This window comes from Haliaeetus albicilla, chromosome 25, assembly GCF_947461875.1.
Source record: "Haliaeetus albicilla chromosome 25, bHalAlb1.1, whole genome shotgun sequence".
NCBI classification, from domain to species: Eukaryota; Metazoa; Chordata; class Aves; order Accipitriformes; family Accipitridae; genus Haliaeetus; species Haliaeetus albicilla.
This window is the reverse complement of record NC_091507.1, coordinates 20,426,802-20,443,296: the sequence shown is the minus strand read 5'-3', so window position 1 is coordinate 20,443,296 and position 16,495 is coordinate 20,426,802. Positions and strand designations below refer to the sequence as shown.

The following is a 16,495-nucleotide window of genomic DNA, read 5'->3' as shown; positions in this document are numbered from 1 at the left end:
ATTGAAGATAAAGGTCTGGGGGAACTTTGCTATCACCATTTTTAGAAGGTCCAATCTCAGGAATTAATTTACTTCATTCTCTTCGTGGTTTAATAACTACTCACACTAACTGAAGTGTCTACCTGTGGCTCCAGGAAACATCAGAGTAACTTGTCTTATAGTATTCTGTATGTCCCCTGAAAAGAAAAGACAGCAAAGAGCAGTCAGGCAATCCTCCATTGTCTAGGGTATGCTCTGTTATTAGTGATTTGTGATATTTTCAGAGCAGGTTAATGTTTGATTACTGAAGTCATATGTAGACACCTTAGAGAGTGGCTTGGCTTTGCTGCTTCAGCTTCCATGACTATCCAAGTGCACAGGGTTTCCATATGAAGTGGTGTTTCCTTAAGTTTGAAAGACCTTTCATGTAAGTACCTGAATACAGGTTTACATTAACTTGAAAATTCTGACCTCTGCTTTCTACATATCTAGCTCTTTATTTATGACTAGGTTTAGTTATAATCCAGTTTTCGATTACTTTGTCAGCCATAAACTGTCTACCTTTATTGAATTTCAACTCAATATAATTTATTTTTCGTGTCATATTCCAGGCTGCTAATTATTTATTTGTGTGGTTTATCTTCCTTTGCTCCCGTAAAACAGTCTCAGTGATGGCACTCGCAGCTCAGCTGGCAGTAACTATACATTGCCATTCATAAATGGACTATGGCTGTGAGAAGAGGGTAGCATCAGGAGAAAGCAAGCTGTGCTAGATACATATATACACAAAGACATTTTTAAAACACTTCTTATTTCAAGATCACTCTGATAGTCTGTTGTATAGACACTTTGGGTATTTTTATAATATGCTATTAAGTATTAAATAAACTTCAAAAAAAGCTGTTGCTAGCTGTGAGCAGCAGTCCTTTGCATGGACCAGTAAGCTGACACCCACAGCAACATATGTCAGGAGCACATATGGTCTCCTACTGCACCAGATTTTATTCACTCACAGGCACTTGCAAGGGGGCATGTTGGTAAAACCTCCCCTCTCAGTGCCGCCCTCCTCTCACAAATCTGGTAGTTTTGTTTGTCACTTCTTCTTGTAAGTCTGTCTCGAGATATGTGAACAACTGTAATGGTCCTGCTACATAAAGCAGAAAGGTTCTCTGAAACAACAACAAAAAATTTTATTGCCCAGCATTGGTTCACAAAAGGCTGGCTGCATGGCAATTTAAGTTAAAGCTATCTTTTGAGCTAAAAACCCCCAAACATTCAAATGTGAATACAAATTCCGTTGTTCTTTTAACCAGTATTTTTTTTTAATGAAACTGTATTTAGACTCCAAGAAAGTTAAAACTAAATTACAATTCTTGAATAAAAACATTTATAATGCAAAAGCTGACCAACCTTCAGTGATAAACTTCTTCCCTAATGTCTTTATCACATTCCTACAATATTACTTACAGGTGCCTAGGAATATAAACCACTCTTTTGCACAGCTATATTACAGCCATCAGTCTTTTTTTTTGTGCTTAAAATAGGGTTGTTTCCATATGTTCTGCTGTAGCACCTTAGGATGTCTCTGCCCTGGCTATATCCAAGTCTTTATAGATTATGTAAGTGTCATCTATATTGGAACCAGAATTAATAATGTGATGGGGATGCAAAACTGGATGTGCACAAGAACAACTGACATTGCAGTCGTGGTGTAGTGCCGGACTGGGGAAAAGCAGCAGCTACGAGTTCTGTTTCTTTTTGCTCGCACAAAAACAGTATGAGCTGAACTTCTGCAGAAGCTGGCATTTTTGGTTCCTCTGGTAGCGCAGGTGCACGAATTGGCACTTTCTTCTAAGCCACATCTGAAGAAAAATCTTGGCTCATAACGAATATGCCAAATTATTAAATTTGATAATAGGCTTAAAACATGCATAACGACTAACTCCCACCTAGGCGTATGTAAAAGGCCATCACGTTCTAGCACCAGCCTTGATTTTGCCACGACAGGCACTACAGAACGAACGAGGCGGCCCCATTCCCATGCAAAGAAAATTCTGCCTGTAGGCTCTGGAGCTGAGGGTGCTCACTCTTGTGCATGGGAGAGGCTCGTGCGAGTGTGTGTGCACACACAGCGTGGGCAACACGCCGTGTCCTGATGTGGGGTGGAGCTGGGTGAAGCGTGACGATGATGCTGAATGAAGGATGGATGACCTTCTTCCTTACCGTTCCTGTGCTGTGTGCTGCTGCGTGACTTCCCGCTTTGGAAGGCTCTGCGTCCTTTCACAGACGGGTGAAAAACATGAGGTTAACAATACCAAACGACTGAAGGATCGATTAGGCAGAAATACCTCAATGACTACGTATTTCAGATGAAGGAGAAGAGAGAGAGTTTGATAAAACTTGCTTATGGAGGAGACGAGCCAAAGCTTGTTAGATAAACTCCACGCAGACAAAGCAGCAGGGCTTGCCTGTGTTAATTGAAAGGCGGCGTAAGAAAAGCTATTGTTGACTTGTTGCAGCTTGCAAGGACTGCGCAGAATTACAATTGGCTGTAATTGGATTTGCCAGGGGGAAAGCAAGAATAGGCAAAAGCCTGGTAGCTGTGGACATGAAGGAAAGTATCGGGCTACAGCGTTGGCCATTTGCTAAATTTCCTCTGTTGTCCAGCCATGATGAGTAAATACAGAGGTCGAGACCAAGGATGATTCACTTCAGCTTTGTGAAGAATGGCTGAAAATTTAACAAATTATCTGTCTTTAATGTCCACTATATGCAGACAACATCTTCATCTACTGATACCTAGATGGTCTACTGCTCTACTGCAGTTTCTGGAGCTCATAACTAATTCTTAGAAAGAAGTTTGTCACAGAGAAGGGACCAGAGGCAAGACTTATGTAATCTGTCTGTCATTTACATAACATGAAAAGCATCTGAATGAACAAATTAGTATATTTAAAACTTTATGAAAACACTTATTCAGTTTGAAAAAAAAAACCCAATTATATAATAAATGCATCCATTTCCTTCCAACAAATGAGGTTTGAAAGGAGTTTTACCATTGTTAAAGAACATTTCTTTTGAAGACATCTGCAACTCATACTTTGTGGCCACTTTAAGTGTACATTTCTCATTCACTACATGCAGCCATGTTTTATGTTAGGTAATACTTTTTTTTTTCTTCTTAGAAAACATTTCTCTTAATTTGAAGAACATGTATATTGCTTTGTTCTTACCATGGAACATTTCTCAGACCATTCCAGACTGCTTAATTTCCTGTCAAGTTTACCTGGTGGGTTTAATTTCTTGGAATATTTACTAGGTCAAAAGAATGGCATGATTAGTTCTCAGCTACTCTAGTTGCCAAACTAGCTTGTGGAACTGTGTGCACCTTACCAGCTGAATGGGACAGACTTTTCACTTTAGGTCTGCTGAATGTAATTATCACTGGACTTTTTCCATAGACAGCTAATACAAAGCAGGAGGGATTTCATACCCCTTCCAAGCCAGAAGATGTTTTTCAGTGTCTGTTGATTGTAGCTGTTTGCATTACCTGCTTACCAATGATATTAAAGTCTCTTTGAGAATGACAGGAATGTTTTCTCCCAACCCTAATGTTTTTATTCTGTTTTGGAATGCTATGCCAACACCATCTTGTATGAAAGCATTCTCATCAACAGCCTTATTCCCGATAATATGCAATATTGTCTGGTATTGTCAAAATACGTTAACTTATGACTTGGCTTACTGCTTTGAAAACGTGGTGTATGACACCATCTGAAAGATTATTATTAACTTTTAAACTTAACTGCAGAATTTAGACATGGAAGCCCTATTGCACAATCTCAGTCCTCTGCCAGCATGAAGTATTCCTTTAAGTTCTTCATCTGTCTGTTTTTGTGGATTTCCCCCTCCCCAGAATATAGCTTTGGACTGACGGGAGGAATGATAAGAAACGTACTGCCCAGCTAGACTGCAGGAAATTCTAATACTCCCTTTGATGGTAGTACAGTTCCATGGAACAGAAAGGCATTCGATACTATTTGTCACCTTTCCTAGGTTTTCCTGTGGGGCCATGGGGGTTTGCATACCATCAGAGTTTCATGATGATCCTGCTAGTGAAGGATGCTTGTGAGAAGCACTAATTTGATGAATCTAACAGCTGGGACTTGGGGCCAGCAGTCACAAATAATGGAGTGGGGGTTGTAAACAGTTTGAGTCACCAGCTGGATCCTGGAAAACTTTCTGCTACCCAGGACAGATCTGTAACACGGGAATATATGTGTAATGGTTGGCCCTGCCTGTGTCTGAAGATGCTTGGGTTTCTTCTAAGTTCATGACCATTCAGGAGCTTTGACCTCTTCCACTCCCTCTAGATGCTATGCAAAATGTAGCCTGTAACACAATTTTTAGTGCAGAAATGCATATTGGGATTAGTGACATTTCAAAAAGCAAGGAGTTCATGGGTTCTTTGCTAGTGAATGGGAAATGCAATCAAGCTAAGTAAAGGCTCTCTTTACTTGGGCCAAGATATTCCTTTGACTGGACAAAGGAACTGTGGAAGTTTATGGCATTTCTGTTTGTATTGCAGGTGCAGGGGCTACCTCTGGCATTTCAGCCATTTTCCCAAGCACCTCTGGCACAAGCACTTTCTCGCCTTACCAGCATGCTCACAAAGGTAAGAATGCATTCACAGATTTAATTTAGCAGCTGTTTGTTTTGAAAATGGCATCAACAAAGTGCAACCGAACTGAAAATATCTATTGTGAATTTCATTGCCACTATTCCCAGATATCTAAAACTGCTATTAAAAATAATTCAGAGTGAATTTTTATTTCTTGGTTAATCGACACCGCTGTTTTAGTCAGATGGACTTAAAATGGATTTGAACTCTACTCAGTAATGCTAGCAATAAATTTAGCTCATTATTTGTAGCCATACAGAAATGGCACTATGCCTCAGCAAAGCTTAGTTTAGACTGGTGAAAATAATTTAAAAGCACAAATATGGCCAGTTTCTTATTGAGCTAACATAAACAGTTCTCCAGCATGATTACTAGGTTTTAAAAACATGTGAGCCTGAGAAGACACAACAGGAAAGATGCAGTTAATGAGATACTGACAATGCTGATCTTCCTGGTAGTGTCTGGAAACATGATTGTGAGGATCACATCTTCAGAAAAATTAAAGTTTTCATGCATTTTAGCATATCTGTCATTTTCTGCATCCTTTTGTGGCTTTTCAGTTCTAGTCTTTTCCATCCAAATTCTGCTTCTGAATACCTTTTCACATACTTTATTTTAAATTCACCTTCTAGCCATGCTGTGTTTTAAGTCTCTGTTAGAAAAACATCAATTCTTCTACATATGCATTGTGTTCTTCTTTTTACTGCAAAGCTTTGGAGGCAGCCATAGTTGTCAACAGTCATTTTAGCTCTCATCCTGTTTGTTTGGCTTTTTTTTTTTTCCTTTTCAATGCTGTTTCCCAGAATACAGTGTTAGGAAAGCTGCTACTCTTGCTTACATATAGCTTCCTATAATATTAGCAGATAATATAACTTCCTACATCTTTGTAACTGATCGATCATGCCATTAAATGTTTTTAATGAATACTGTTAACTGGTTAGTGCAGCATAAATGTCACTATTTTGAAAAACTGTTAATTAGTTTGCCTTTGAGATGTAACACTAAGTTTTTCAATGCTTAACAAGGAACCAAGACTCAGATCAACTAAATGAGTATGCAAAATGTAAGGTAGAGCAGACCGCAAACAGTTAACTATTCTCTGATCCTAAGAGTTGCTCCTTTATGAAAATATTTTTTAATTTATTCCAGCAGATCTTTCAGGACAAGGACATCTGGCTACAGCTCTTATAATAGCAATGTCTACCATCTTCATAATGGCTATTGCCATTGTCCTCATCATCATGTTTTACATTGTGAAAACAAAACCTTCTGCTCAAGGTAATTGTTCAGCACATGAAATTTTAGCTGCAAATGCTATTTTTAGATAGCTTCTGAGAATAATTAGTGTTATATTTTTATATTCTAGCCTGTTGCAAGAGCCACTCAGTAAAAAATGTTGAAGCTCAGGCTAACACACAAGAAGAGAAGAAAGAAGTGCAAGGTATAAGTTGCTTTAATTTTGCTTTTTCTGTCCAAGACAACATTAGGCTTAAATACTCTTAATGCATTTCTGTTAATTACAATTTCTCCTTGGAATTGTATAAAATCCACCTCAGTTTAGTAAAGAATTGCATATAATAGTTTTTGTGTTTCCAGAATGTCACTTAATCCTCTGATAGAAATTAAAAGGTAGCAGAGAGATTTATGTTTGCAGTAAGGTTGCCAGCAGAACCAGCTCCTGAGACAAAACACTGCTTTGGGAACTCATTGCCAATTTAAATTTCTCTAATTGTTGATCTACAGATAATGTTGTGATATTCTCTGAGAAAGAAGAGTTTGAAAAACTTACAGCAACTCCCGCTAAGGCTGTTAAAAGGTGGGTAAAAGATAAACATACTTCCAGTTTGACTGAAGCGGGGGAGGGACATCGTCATCATTCATCCTGGTGCAGAGGAGTACAGGAAGAACAAATTAGATGGTTATGCTGGTAGTTTGCTGCAGGAGGGAAAAGACTGGACGCCTCAGTAGGCTTTTCCCCCTCCAGTTTCTAAGAGAGGATGGCAAACGTTACCAAAGAGAAACCTGGATCCTCACCACTCCCTCCGTGACCAGTTCATCAGCTCTTGGGGCTCCATCTCCTCTTTTGAGAGGTCCATTTTTGGGACCTGAGTGCTGCTCTTGCATACATGTCCTTAGTAAAGTTCTGCTTCACTTTTAGGCAGGAGGAGTAAAAACAGTTGCTCCAAGCCTTCAGGAAACTGCTTGTCCGTAGTGTCATCTGGGTGGCACGGTGTGATAGTTTTCCTCACCTTGTGTCTGCCTGGCAGCCAAACCTGGCTGGGTCACACGATTAAGGTGGGCTAAACACTGTCCTCAGTTGGAAAATCCCTCTATAAAAGGAATCTTGCAAGCTATAGGTGACTGTGTAACTTGGTGGGCATTGTACATATCCCCGGGGCAGGTTCCTATTCACAGGATTTTGGAGGAAAGGCATTTAAAAAATGAAAGACACTTTTATTCCATTGCTCTCAGATAGCAAAAAGATGATTGGAGTCAACCCATGAGAGGCTTCACTAAGATAACTGTATCCTTCATTTTACAGTGAAAATGATGCATCTTCTGAGAATGAACGACTTTTAAGCCGTAGTATGGATAGTGATGAAGAAGCTGCAGTTGACAAGCAAGGGACTCCAGAGAGATGCTTGTTATCTTTAGTGCATTTGGCCAGAGATAAATCTTCTACAAGCAATAAATCAACTGGGGTAAGGCTATTTTGAGATTTAAAAATTGAGAGCATTTTTCTGTGTTTTTTTTAATTTTTTTTTAAGAAAACAATATACAAACTATCACCTCCCAAAATGCATTATAGTGCACACCAGACTAATTTACAAGAGCTTCTCCAGCCAAATTCTTTATAGAATCTCCTTTGCATAGTGACATATATGTACATATATACTGTTCAGGGCTGAAAAAACAAACTTTCTACAAGAGTAATAACTTTGCTTTTTTGAGTATTATATTCTATAGTCTAAAGAAAGAAAAAACAAGTAACAGCAAACCCCCAATATAGCTAATGCTAATATAACTAACCCCAATGCTACATTTACCATAGAAAATCGAAGACAGAAGAATAATGTAGCAGCATAGCTGGATTCATACAACAGCATAGCATCTGAGTACCTTGACCCAGTAGCATCAATATTTCCACGGCACAGACTTTTCAATAATATCCGGTGTTGTGCTTGGTTTTGGTGTATAATTCTGAAAAACACACACGTGCTTTGAAGGCCACTCCTGTGCTCTGAAGGACACTAAATCCACTCTTTGTTTTGCTGGGGAAGGCCTTCACTTCTTCCTGCTGAGTGTTTACTGCTCAGGGCGTTTTATCTCACTTGGAGTATTTTAAGACCACACCTCACCCACACAACTTTTTAATTTATATTAATGTGAAACTATCCTTAAAAAGAAGGTGTCTTCTCAGATATTTTTTATGTTTTTAGTACTTCAAAAATAATTTTAAAATGGCAATAGCTAGGACAAAATTGCATCATTAATATCAAACATCAGATATCTTTTAAGAATAAAAAGGTTCGAAAATGCACCTTTTCATGTTTGCATGTTTTAAATTGTTGGGATGGTTCAGCTCAAACTTTCTAAAATAGTTCATTTTTCAGTTGAGACCAGACACACAAAGTCTCAACACAAAAGAAATGTTTTTGTCGTTGTAGATGACCATCTGAAAATAACTTACTACTCCAATGCTCACATTTTAAAATTCAGTTTTCTGAGGTCTCTCTAAATATCCAACTTTATCATACTTCTGTATGCACTGGCTTGAAATTGGATAATACAAGTTAGGTAGGCGTGGAATCAGAACATTTAATAAGAAGTGGCTTACCTTCTAAAACATGTGTATAATAGATACAGTCTCTAGTGTGATTTAGATAGATACCTCGTAAGCAGACCTGAAGCATGAACTATTCCTTCCAGACCTTCTGGTCTAACACACTTCTCATGGACTGAAGCCTGCTGATAAGGATGAAGACAAACTTTTCAATCAAAGTGCAGATTCCACTAAGATCCTCTACTCCACACCTAAGATTTCACAATTAAGCCAGTTGCCAGAAGTTAGAAAAGCAATAATTTGCTTCATGCTGGAGATTAAGTAACATTTCTAGTACAGGAAAGAGTATTAAGTAGCTATTGGCCAAGGGTAAAGAAAGTTAGAGGCTTGCTCTTAACCAGGTCTGCTCCTTCCTAGTTAAAACAAAAACCATTATGCAATGAGCTACCACACAGAGGATCACCAGGCTCAACTTTACCTGCTCGCTTTCAGCATAAGCTTTACAAATTCCCCATCTTCTGGCTCTGGTAAAAAGAGCATCCTGCATAATTCTTCATAGGCATGGAAGTATTTAACCTCCTCCTTGCCCTAGAAATGAGAGGAGAATGAAAATAAGCATCCAATAGTTTGGTTAGGAGGAGTTTTAATAAATCCCATTCAAAGAAAATTTCATGTTTACAAGGTTCTAAAACAGCTAATCCAAGCCTACAATAGCAACACAACTGATTAAGCGCATGTAAATTATACCAAGAATATGTGAACAACAATCAGTGCCTGCATTGCATTGCCCTGCGATACAACACACTTGCCCAGCGTCTGCGCCTGCGAGACAGGCTTCAGGTGGAGCAGCCACTTTGTGGTCTCCAGCTGCAAGTCTATTAATCCAAGTCATTGATGTGCCTTGCCCTTTAGAGCCCAAATAAAATGAGGAAAATCTTTCCACAAAAAAAATACTGAAAGCAGAGGGGTTTTTTCTGGTTTGCAGTGAAAAGTGGCAAATTTGTGGAGCTAATGCTAGAGTCCTATCAAAAAGACAGCTTTTCAGAAAGCTCAGACCTAATGAGAGCTGGCAGAGCGATGACAATTCCAGTCCCTGAGAACTCATGACATTTTGACATTTGTTTTCACTCCCTGTTGAATCCAAAGCCAAATCTTGACAATATTTTTGCTAAATGAAGCTATATCAAAATGTCCATTTTCACCTTGCAAAATGTCAGGTTTTCAGTTCGAGTTTCTTTCTTGTCAAAAATGACTGGAGCACCCTGGTCCTCAGATTTTCCCTGTCCAAAGCTACACTGATTTTTTTTTTCTGTAAAATGTTTCAGATTCAACCAGGCAATATATCCTGGAAAAAAATACAGTTAATTAGTAATGCACTAAGCAGTTCTACGTCAAAGGACAGAAAGGAAGATCCCCTCCTCTACAGTCCTCTGAGATTACTGGAAGAAGGCAATTTCAGTCTGAATTTAATTCCCTGTGGCCAGTCCTGTCCTGGTTTACCTCGACATCCCTGCATTAATTGTCTGCATGTGTGGTATTGGATTTGTCCTCATTGTCAGGAGTTTGCTTCGGTCTGAAAGAGAAATAAAATATACAAACACTTGGAGCAGAAAAGTAATTGATCTAAAAGAAGACTAGAAGATGGAAGGAAAGATCTCTAGCAGTGGAAAGTGAAATCAGAAATAGGTTTATGCTTCACAGAATAATTGCTGTGTCCTTTTCTTTGAGTCTTCAAAAGGGACCCTTGAGGACATTATGAGATAACCCCTAGTGCCATGGAATGAGTATCTCCCACAGGTTTTCAACTGCTGTCTGCTAATTATTTACTCCCGTGACTGAAAAATTAATGAAAAAAAACTCTTCTCATTTAGATTCAAAGTCGAAGGAAAAAGATACTTGACGTGTATGCCAACGTATGCGACGTTGCAGAAGGTGAGTGTACAAAACTTGCGCCTATACTAACAGCATGAAATTAGTTCGCAAGCGTTTGCTATAAAATAAGAAAGGCCTCTGCCTTCTTATGGAAAGTAGAAAGTCCCAATCTAGAAAAGACACTCTGTAGGCAGATTTGTACTCACTTGCCAGGAAGGCCCGCGGTGCCCTGACCCCAGAGCCGTCCAGGTTGGGCTTGGGCTGGAGCGTGCCACAGCTTCTCTCCAGGCATGTGCGTGGGCTTCCTCCCTACGGAGAACAAGAAAGGTAGTGTCAGGTTTTGTCGGGACGGACACACAGACCCAGTTGCGGAGGAGCACTCTCACATTCCCCATCTAGAGGAAACCCGTTTGATTTATTTGTTTAGTCCCTTGGGTAACAGAGACAACCTAGTTCCAAATAGGGAAGCGTGATTTGGAGAGGGTCGGGATTGAGGGTAAGACTCAAGTCTTGACCTACTCTGCTTCTCTAAATGCTGTCCCACCTCCCGCAACAAAAAGCGGTGTTTCCAAGTTTTAAGTGTTTTAACCCTCTTAGCACTTGACTACCTGCACTGTTTTGGCAGAAGAGACACGAATTAATTTCCCTGCAGAACAGGAGACGTGCCTGCGTTTACTTCCCCACACACAGACACTTTGTGTACACGTGTGCGTACGAGTTTCCCGTGGTTCAGGGAGCTCTATCTCCCACCAAATTACTGCTGTTGAGTATGAAGCAGGGAAACTATAGAAGCAAAAGACTGGTTTTGGAAAAATGCTGTAGCTGATTCTCTCCTCTATTCTGTGACCATGAATACATAGAAAAAACGTCCAGGAAAAAATAGCTTTTTCCCTACAGGATGAATGTTAAACCCTCTCTAAAGATTCAGTGATAGTAATGACAACCGAGCACTTGCAGGGACTTTTATGCTTGCAAGCATCTGGCATCATTGCTTCACCTCACTCCTCACATTCCTACAAGGGCAACTTTCAATTACAGAGATGTTACAGCAGCTGCTGGTGACAAACTCAGGGAAGGGTCAAAGCTGTCTCTCGAGCTCAAACACTGTGCCTGACGTGCAGCGGTGTATTAATGGAGCTGCTCGCTAGGGACATGGTTGCAATAAACTTGTTCTAACAGCTAGTAAATTGTTGAAGGAAGGGGCAGTGCCATGGGAATTCATACAACCCATCTAGTACTTCTTTCCCAGACAAATTTTTACCGTAATTATTGTACCCTACTGTCACTAGGAAGAATTAATTTGGTAATACACAGTAATAACTTTGGAGGTAGAGATACCTATCATGGACTATCACTTAGAGATTTTAGCTGTAGTTACTGCTAACGGTATATACTGTTGTACTTGAATAAATGTCTTGAATAGTCCAGGCTTGTGCAGAGAGCCCTCTGACAAATAAACACCTCACTTTGCAGGTCTGAGCCCTACAGAGCTGCCATTTGATTGCCTGGAGAAGACCAGCCGAATGCTCAGTTCGACCTACAACACAGAAAAAGCCATAGTGAAAACGTGGCGTCACCTTGCCGAGAGCTTTGGACTGAAGAGGGATGAGATAGGTGGTATGACGGATGGCATGCAGCTCTTTGATCGCATCAGCACAGCAGGATACAGCATCCCAGAACTGCTAACCAAACTGGTGCAAATCGAGCGGTTGGATGCCGTCGAATCCTTGTGTGCGGATATTCTGGAGTGGGCACAAGCAATGCCTGCTCCTGAACCAGCAGGGACATCCTGACATGCCTGCCGGGGAGCTGCGCTTCCACGTCACCCGCAAGAACCATGATTCCAGCAAGCACCACATCAAAGACTTTGGACAAAAGACCGTTGATGTTTCTTCTACATAATCGTTCCCGATAACCAACGGGAAGATCTTCTCTTTGACTTCTAAATAAAGTGAAGTTACACATCTACCAAAACAAGCGCAGAAATCTGCCACGAAGCTTGGTATGAAACATGTCATTAAACAAAATGATCATGTTAAACAGTTACTGATAATAAGTGGAAACACAAACATCCATTTTGCGGTCTGTGTATAAGTGCAGATAACCCTGCTGATACCCTTCCTGCCTGGCCTTCAAGAAAGCCATTGAATTGCTCTCTGAAAATATTCCTGCCTTTTAGGGCTTCATTCAATGGTTTAATAGTTACAGTCAAAAGCAGTACCACACCTTACAATATCAATAAATACACATTAGGCACGTACATTTCTATGGGCTCTAACACATTTAATATGTAACCAGTTTCATTTTCTATACTTACTATGGGTTTGTTGAATCTAGAAGTATGTGCATAGGTGTATATACACAGTCCTCAGATAACTAACTATACTACATGAAAAAAGAGTCAACATAATCTGCAGATCGAAGTGCTTCAAAATGCTGTACATAATGCACGTAAATGCACTCTTGGTCCATACTGACATTTCAGAAATTGTAAATTCAAACTGCTGATGTGCTGAGGACAAGCTGGTTAGCAAGTGGGCAGTAAAAGCTGGCGGTCACTCCTTGTAAGTTGAGAGCAACAAGTTCTTCTCTTCTTTGCCATTACAAAAAAAGAAGCAACGAAAACAGCTTGTCCACTACCATGAAAAAAGCATTTTTTCCAGTAGTGACATCTATATACCAAATTATATTCCAAGCAGAGGAATTTTGGACAACAGTGGTGCACATTTGACACTAAGAGCAAAAGGAGTAGATTTCTTTAGGGACCCTTGACATGCAGAGGAAAAAGTGTTCTTTAAATGCTATACTCTTGTAAACGTAGACCGTGGGCAGAGAATCCACAGCTGAAAACCAGCTCCTCTGGAAGGTGAAGCATTATTGTGAGTTTGTGTACAACAAAAATGGACCTTATTTTTTTTCCTTTTAACTAATCTCTGAATTTCATGGTTAAAAGTTCTCTAAAACTTGTTCAGACCACAAATCAGTAGCTGTTATCAAACCTATTTGCTTAATTTATAGCTAAAATGAGTGATGACGGATTTCAACAAGTGCAACCACTAAATTAAGAGACGTGTCAGTTACAAAGCAATACTTTTTAAATTCCAAAATGCATGACTGAACAAAATGCTATAAAAATATTAACTATTACCCTGAAGTTAACAACCAGTATTCCATCACTTAGTAACTAGATCTTATCTATGATACTATCATAATTGCGTGGAACATTTAGTATCACCCTTTAACATCTATATTTAGTATCTTTTCAGCACTTCATTTGTAGAGCAGAGGAAGTACATACTGCAACATAAAACCTATCCCTCTCATTAGTCTTCTTCCACCATTTCTTTCGTGTCATAACACACTCTTCCTTAATTTGCATATGCCAAATTTGATGAGAATTTTGACTTTTAACAAAGCAGCAAGCTGCATTTATTTGAACATTTAACTAGCTAATTGATGTTTAATTTAGGGGTGAAATTCTTGTTTTCTTGAAATCAATGACAAATTCATACAGATTTCAACAGGCTTCAATAAGATTTCTAGATCTGCTGACAACTCAGCAATCTTCAACAAGATTTTCAAGGCCCTGAATTTGCAGTTTAGTACCATTGCTACTAGAATAAGAAAGGGAAAGAAAAAAAAAAGAGAACGTGAAGATTCTATTTTTCTTGTGCCAGTGTGTAACTACAGTGTTATTCAGTGGACTGCCTCCTGTATTTCATGTGTCATTTAATAGTACACATCATTTCTTTGTTTAAAAGAACATACAGGAATCCTTTTTTTTATGTTTATTGGGCCATGAAAAGTTAGGGTCTTGAAATCGATGGTGCCAATGTGAACACAGACTATTTAACATTATTTTATTTAGTATACAGTATTTTTATTGTTACACAAAAGATGTACAGGAATGAAAAAATTTCCTGTAGATCTTGCCAAATCTTACTTTCTAATAATTTTGTTTAATGCTGTATATATAACTTATTATATTGTAAAGTATGAACATAAAATATGCTAATAAAAGAAAGAGGTCAAACACAGTTGTATTAGCCATTTCTTTGATTAAATCATATATTGCCTTATAAATCTGTAATTAAATGAGTTAGCCATGGGCTAGCAGGCACATTCCTGTGGTATGGGAGTGTCTAAGTAATATACATGAAGGAATCTTTGCATTGCCGTAGGATACTGCTTCTCTGCATCACACTTTGGAAACTTCTGAAGCAGCAACCATTCTTCGTCAGTATAGTTTTTGTTCAATATTTCACCTTGTAGGTACTATGAAAATGCCAAACTCCTAGCAATTCCTTGGAGAAACTGTAAGTTATTATATACGTACTGAGAGCTGGTACAGACTGTGAGACTGGTGAGCAATCTCACAGTAGCAATACTCTCTCATTAACATGTTTTCATTTTGTGTTCCTAAATTAGCAGTACTACACCACATTATCAGAGATCTTAACTGGAAGCTTTCACTGCATGACAGGATAATTATGTTCATCCAGTCTTAGGCTGCACTGCTGAGACTGCCAGCAGAACCGCTAGCTTCTACAAAAAACAGCACCAACTTGCATTTCCCTCAGACCCTGGTGACTAAGTTAAGATTTTCAGAGTATTATTTCACACAGATCAAACATTTTCTAAATGGAAAAACACACCGTCCTACTTTAAAAACAGGTTGGGATTTTGTTTATTCAGATTAATTTGTTGGTTTCAGCATGATGAATACATTCTTTTTCCACCAACCATTAAAGGAGATAAAGGCTCCAGCAACTGCAACAAAAACTTTGAGTTTGCCAGATGGTTGGGAGGAACTGATGTTCTGAGTTTCACTTTACTGTCTTTTTACTGCCTGCACTATATGTGCAGGAGTTAACATGGTGTGAAGTACGATCCCAACAGGCATTGCTGCATCTAAACACGTTGCTGTCTGAGAGGCTTGAGCATTCTCTGCTTTAATAGGCTTATGCACAGCCACCCAAAGGAGAAACTTTGGCTTCTTAGGTTTAACTTGACAAAGCACGAACTCAGATCTGCGTAAAATACCCATGTCCTTCCATTGTGCAAACTAATGAAACAAAACACAGAAACAAAAACCAAACCAATGGTGCTGAGGATCCCAGAGCTGGATGCAGAACTGCAGGTGGGGTCTCACCAGAGCAGAGCAGAGTAGAGGGGCAGAATCCCCTCCCTCGACCTTCTGGCCACGCTGCTTGCGATGCAGCCCAGGATGCAATTGGCTTTCTGGGTTGTGAGTGCACATTGCCAGCTCATGTCCAGCTTTTCATCCACCGGTACAACCAAGTCCTTCTCCGCCGGGCTGTATTGATACTGGAGGTTGCCCCGACCCATGTGCAGGACCTTGCACTTGGCCTTGCTGAACCTCATGAGGTTCACATGGGCCCACTTCTCGAGCTTGTCCAGGTCCCTCCAGATGGCATCCCCTCCCTCAGGTGTGTCAACCGCACCACTCAGCTTGATATCATCTGCAAACTTGCTGAGGGTGCACTTGATCCCACTATGTCATTGATGAAGATATTAAACAGTACTGGTCCCAATATGGACCCCTGAGGGACACCACTTGTCACTGATCTCCATCTGGACATTGAGCCATTGACCACTACCCTCTGGATGCAACCATCCAACCAATTCCTCATCCACCAAACAGTCCATCCAGCAAATCCATATCCCTCTAATTTAGGGAGAAGGATGTTGTGGGGGACTGTGTCAAAGGCCTTACAGAAGTCCGGACAGACACCATCCATAGCTCCTTCCTTGTCCACTGATGTAGTCACTCCATCATAGAAGGCCAGTAGGTTGGTCAGGCAGGACTTGCCCTTGGTGAAGCCACGCTGGCTGCCTCGAATCACCTCTCTGTCCTCCAAGTGCCTTAGCATAGTTTCTAGGAGGATCTGTTCCATGATCTTCCCAGGCACAGAGGTGAGGCTGACAGGTCAGTAGTTCCTGGGGTCCTCCTTTCTACCCTTTTTAAAAATGGGTGCAATGTTTCCCTTTTTCCAGTCACCAGGGACTTCACCTGACTGCCATGACTTTTCAAATATCATTGAGAGTGGCTTGGCAGCTACATTAGCCAACTCCCTCAGGACTTAACTTGTCAGGTCCCACAGACTTGTGTATGTTCAGGTTCCTCAGGTGGTCATGAACCTGATCTTCTCTTACAG

At 40.0% G+C, this 16,495-nt stretch overlaps 1 protein-coding gene across 1 annotated transcript in view; it reads left to right on the top strand.

Moving 5' to 3' along the window:
- The window catches only part of EDAR (ectodysplasin A receptor), a 62,975-nt gene extending 48,634 nt beyond the window's left edge, over nucleotides 1-14,341 (top strand). Inside the window, exons 6-12 of the mRNA XM_069770182.1 lie at nucleotides 4,568-4,654; nucleotides 5,810-5,938; nucleotides 6,027-6,101; nucleotides 6,404-6,476; nucleotides 7,203-7,362; nucleotides 10,316-10,376; nucleotides 11,790-14,341. Coding sequence (XP_069626283.1) covers nucleotides 4,568-4,654; nucleotides 5,810-5,938; nucleotides 6,027-6,101; nucleotides 6,404-6,476; nucleotides 7,203-7,362; nucleotides 10,316-10,376; nucleotides 11,790-12,109 — 905 coding nt within the window. The 3' untranslated portion in view covers nucleotides 12,110-14,341. The remainder of the gene's footprint in view (nucleotides 1-4,567; nucleotides 4,655-5,809; nucleotides 5,939-6,026; nucleotides 6,102-6,403; nucleotides 6,477-7,202; nucleotides 7,363-10,315; nucleotides 10,377-11,789) is intronic.
- The last annotated feature ends 2,154 nt before the right edge of the window (nucleotides 14,342-16,495 follow it).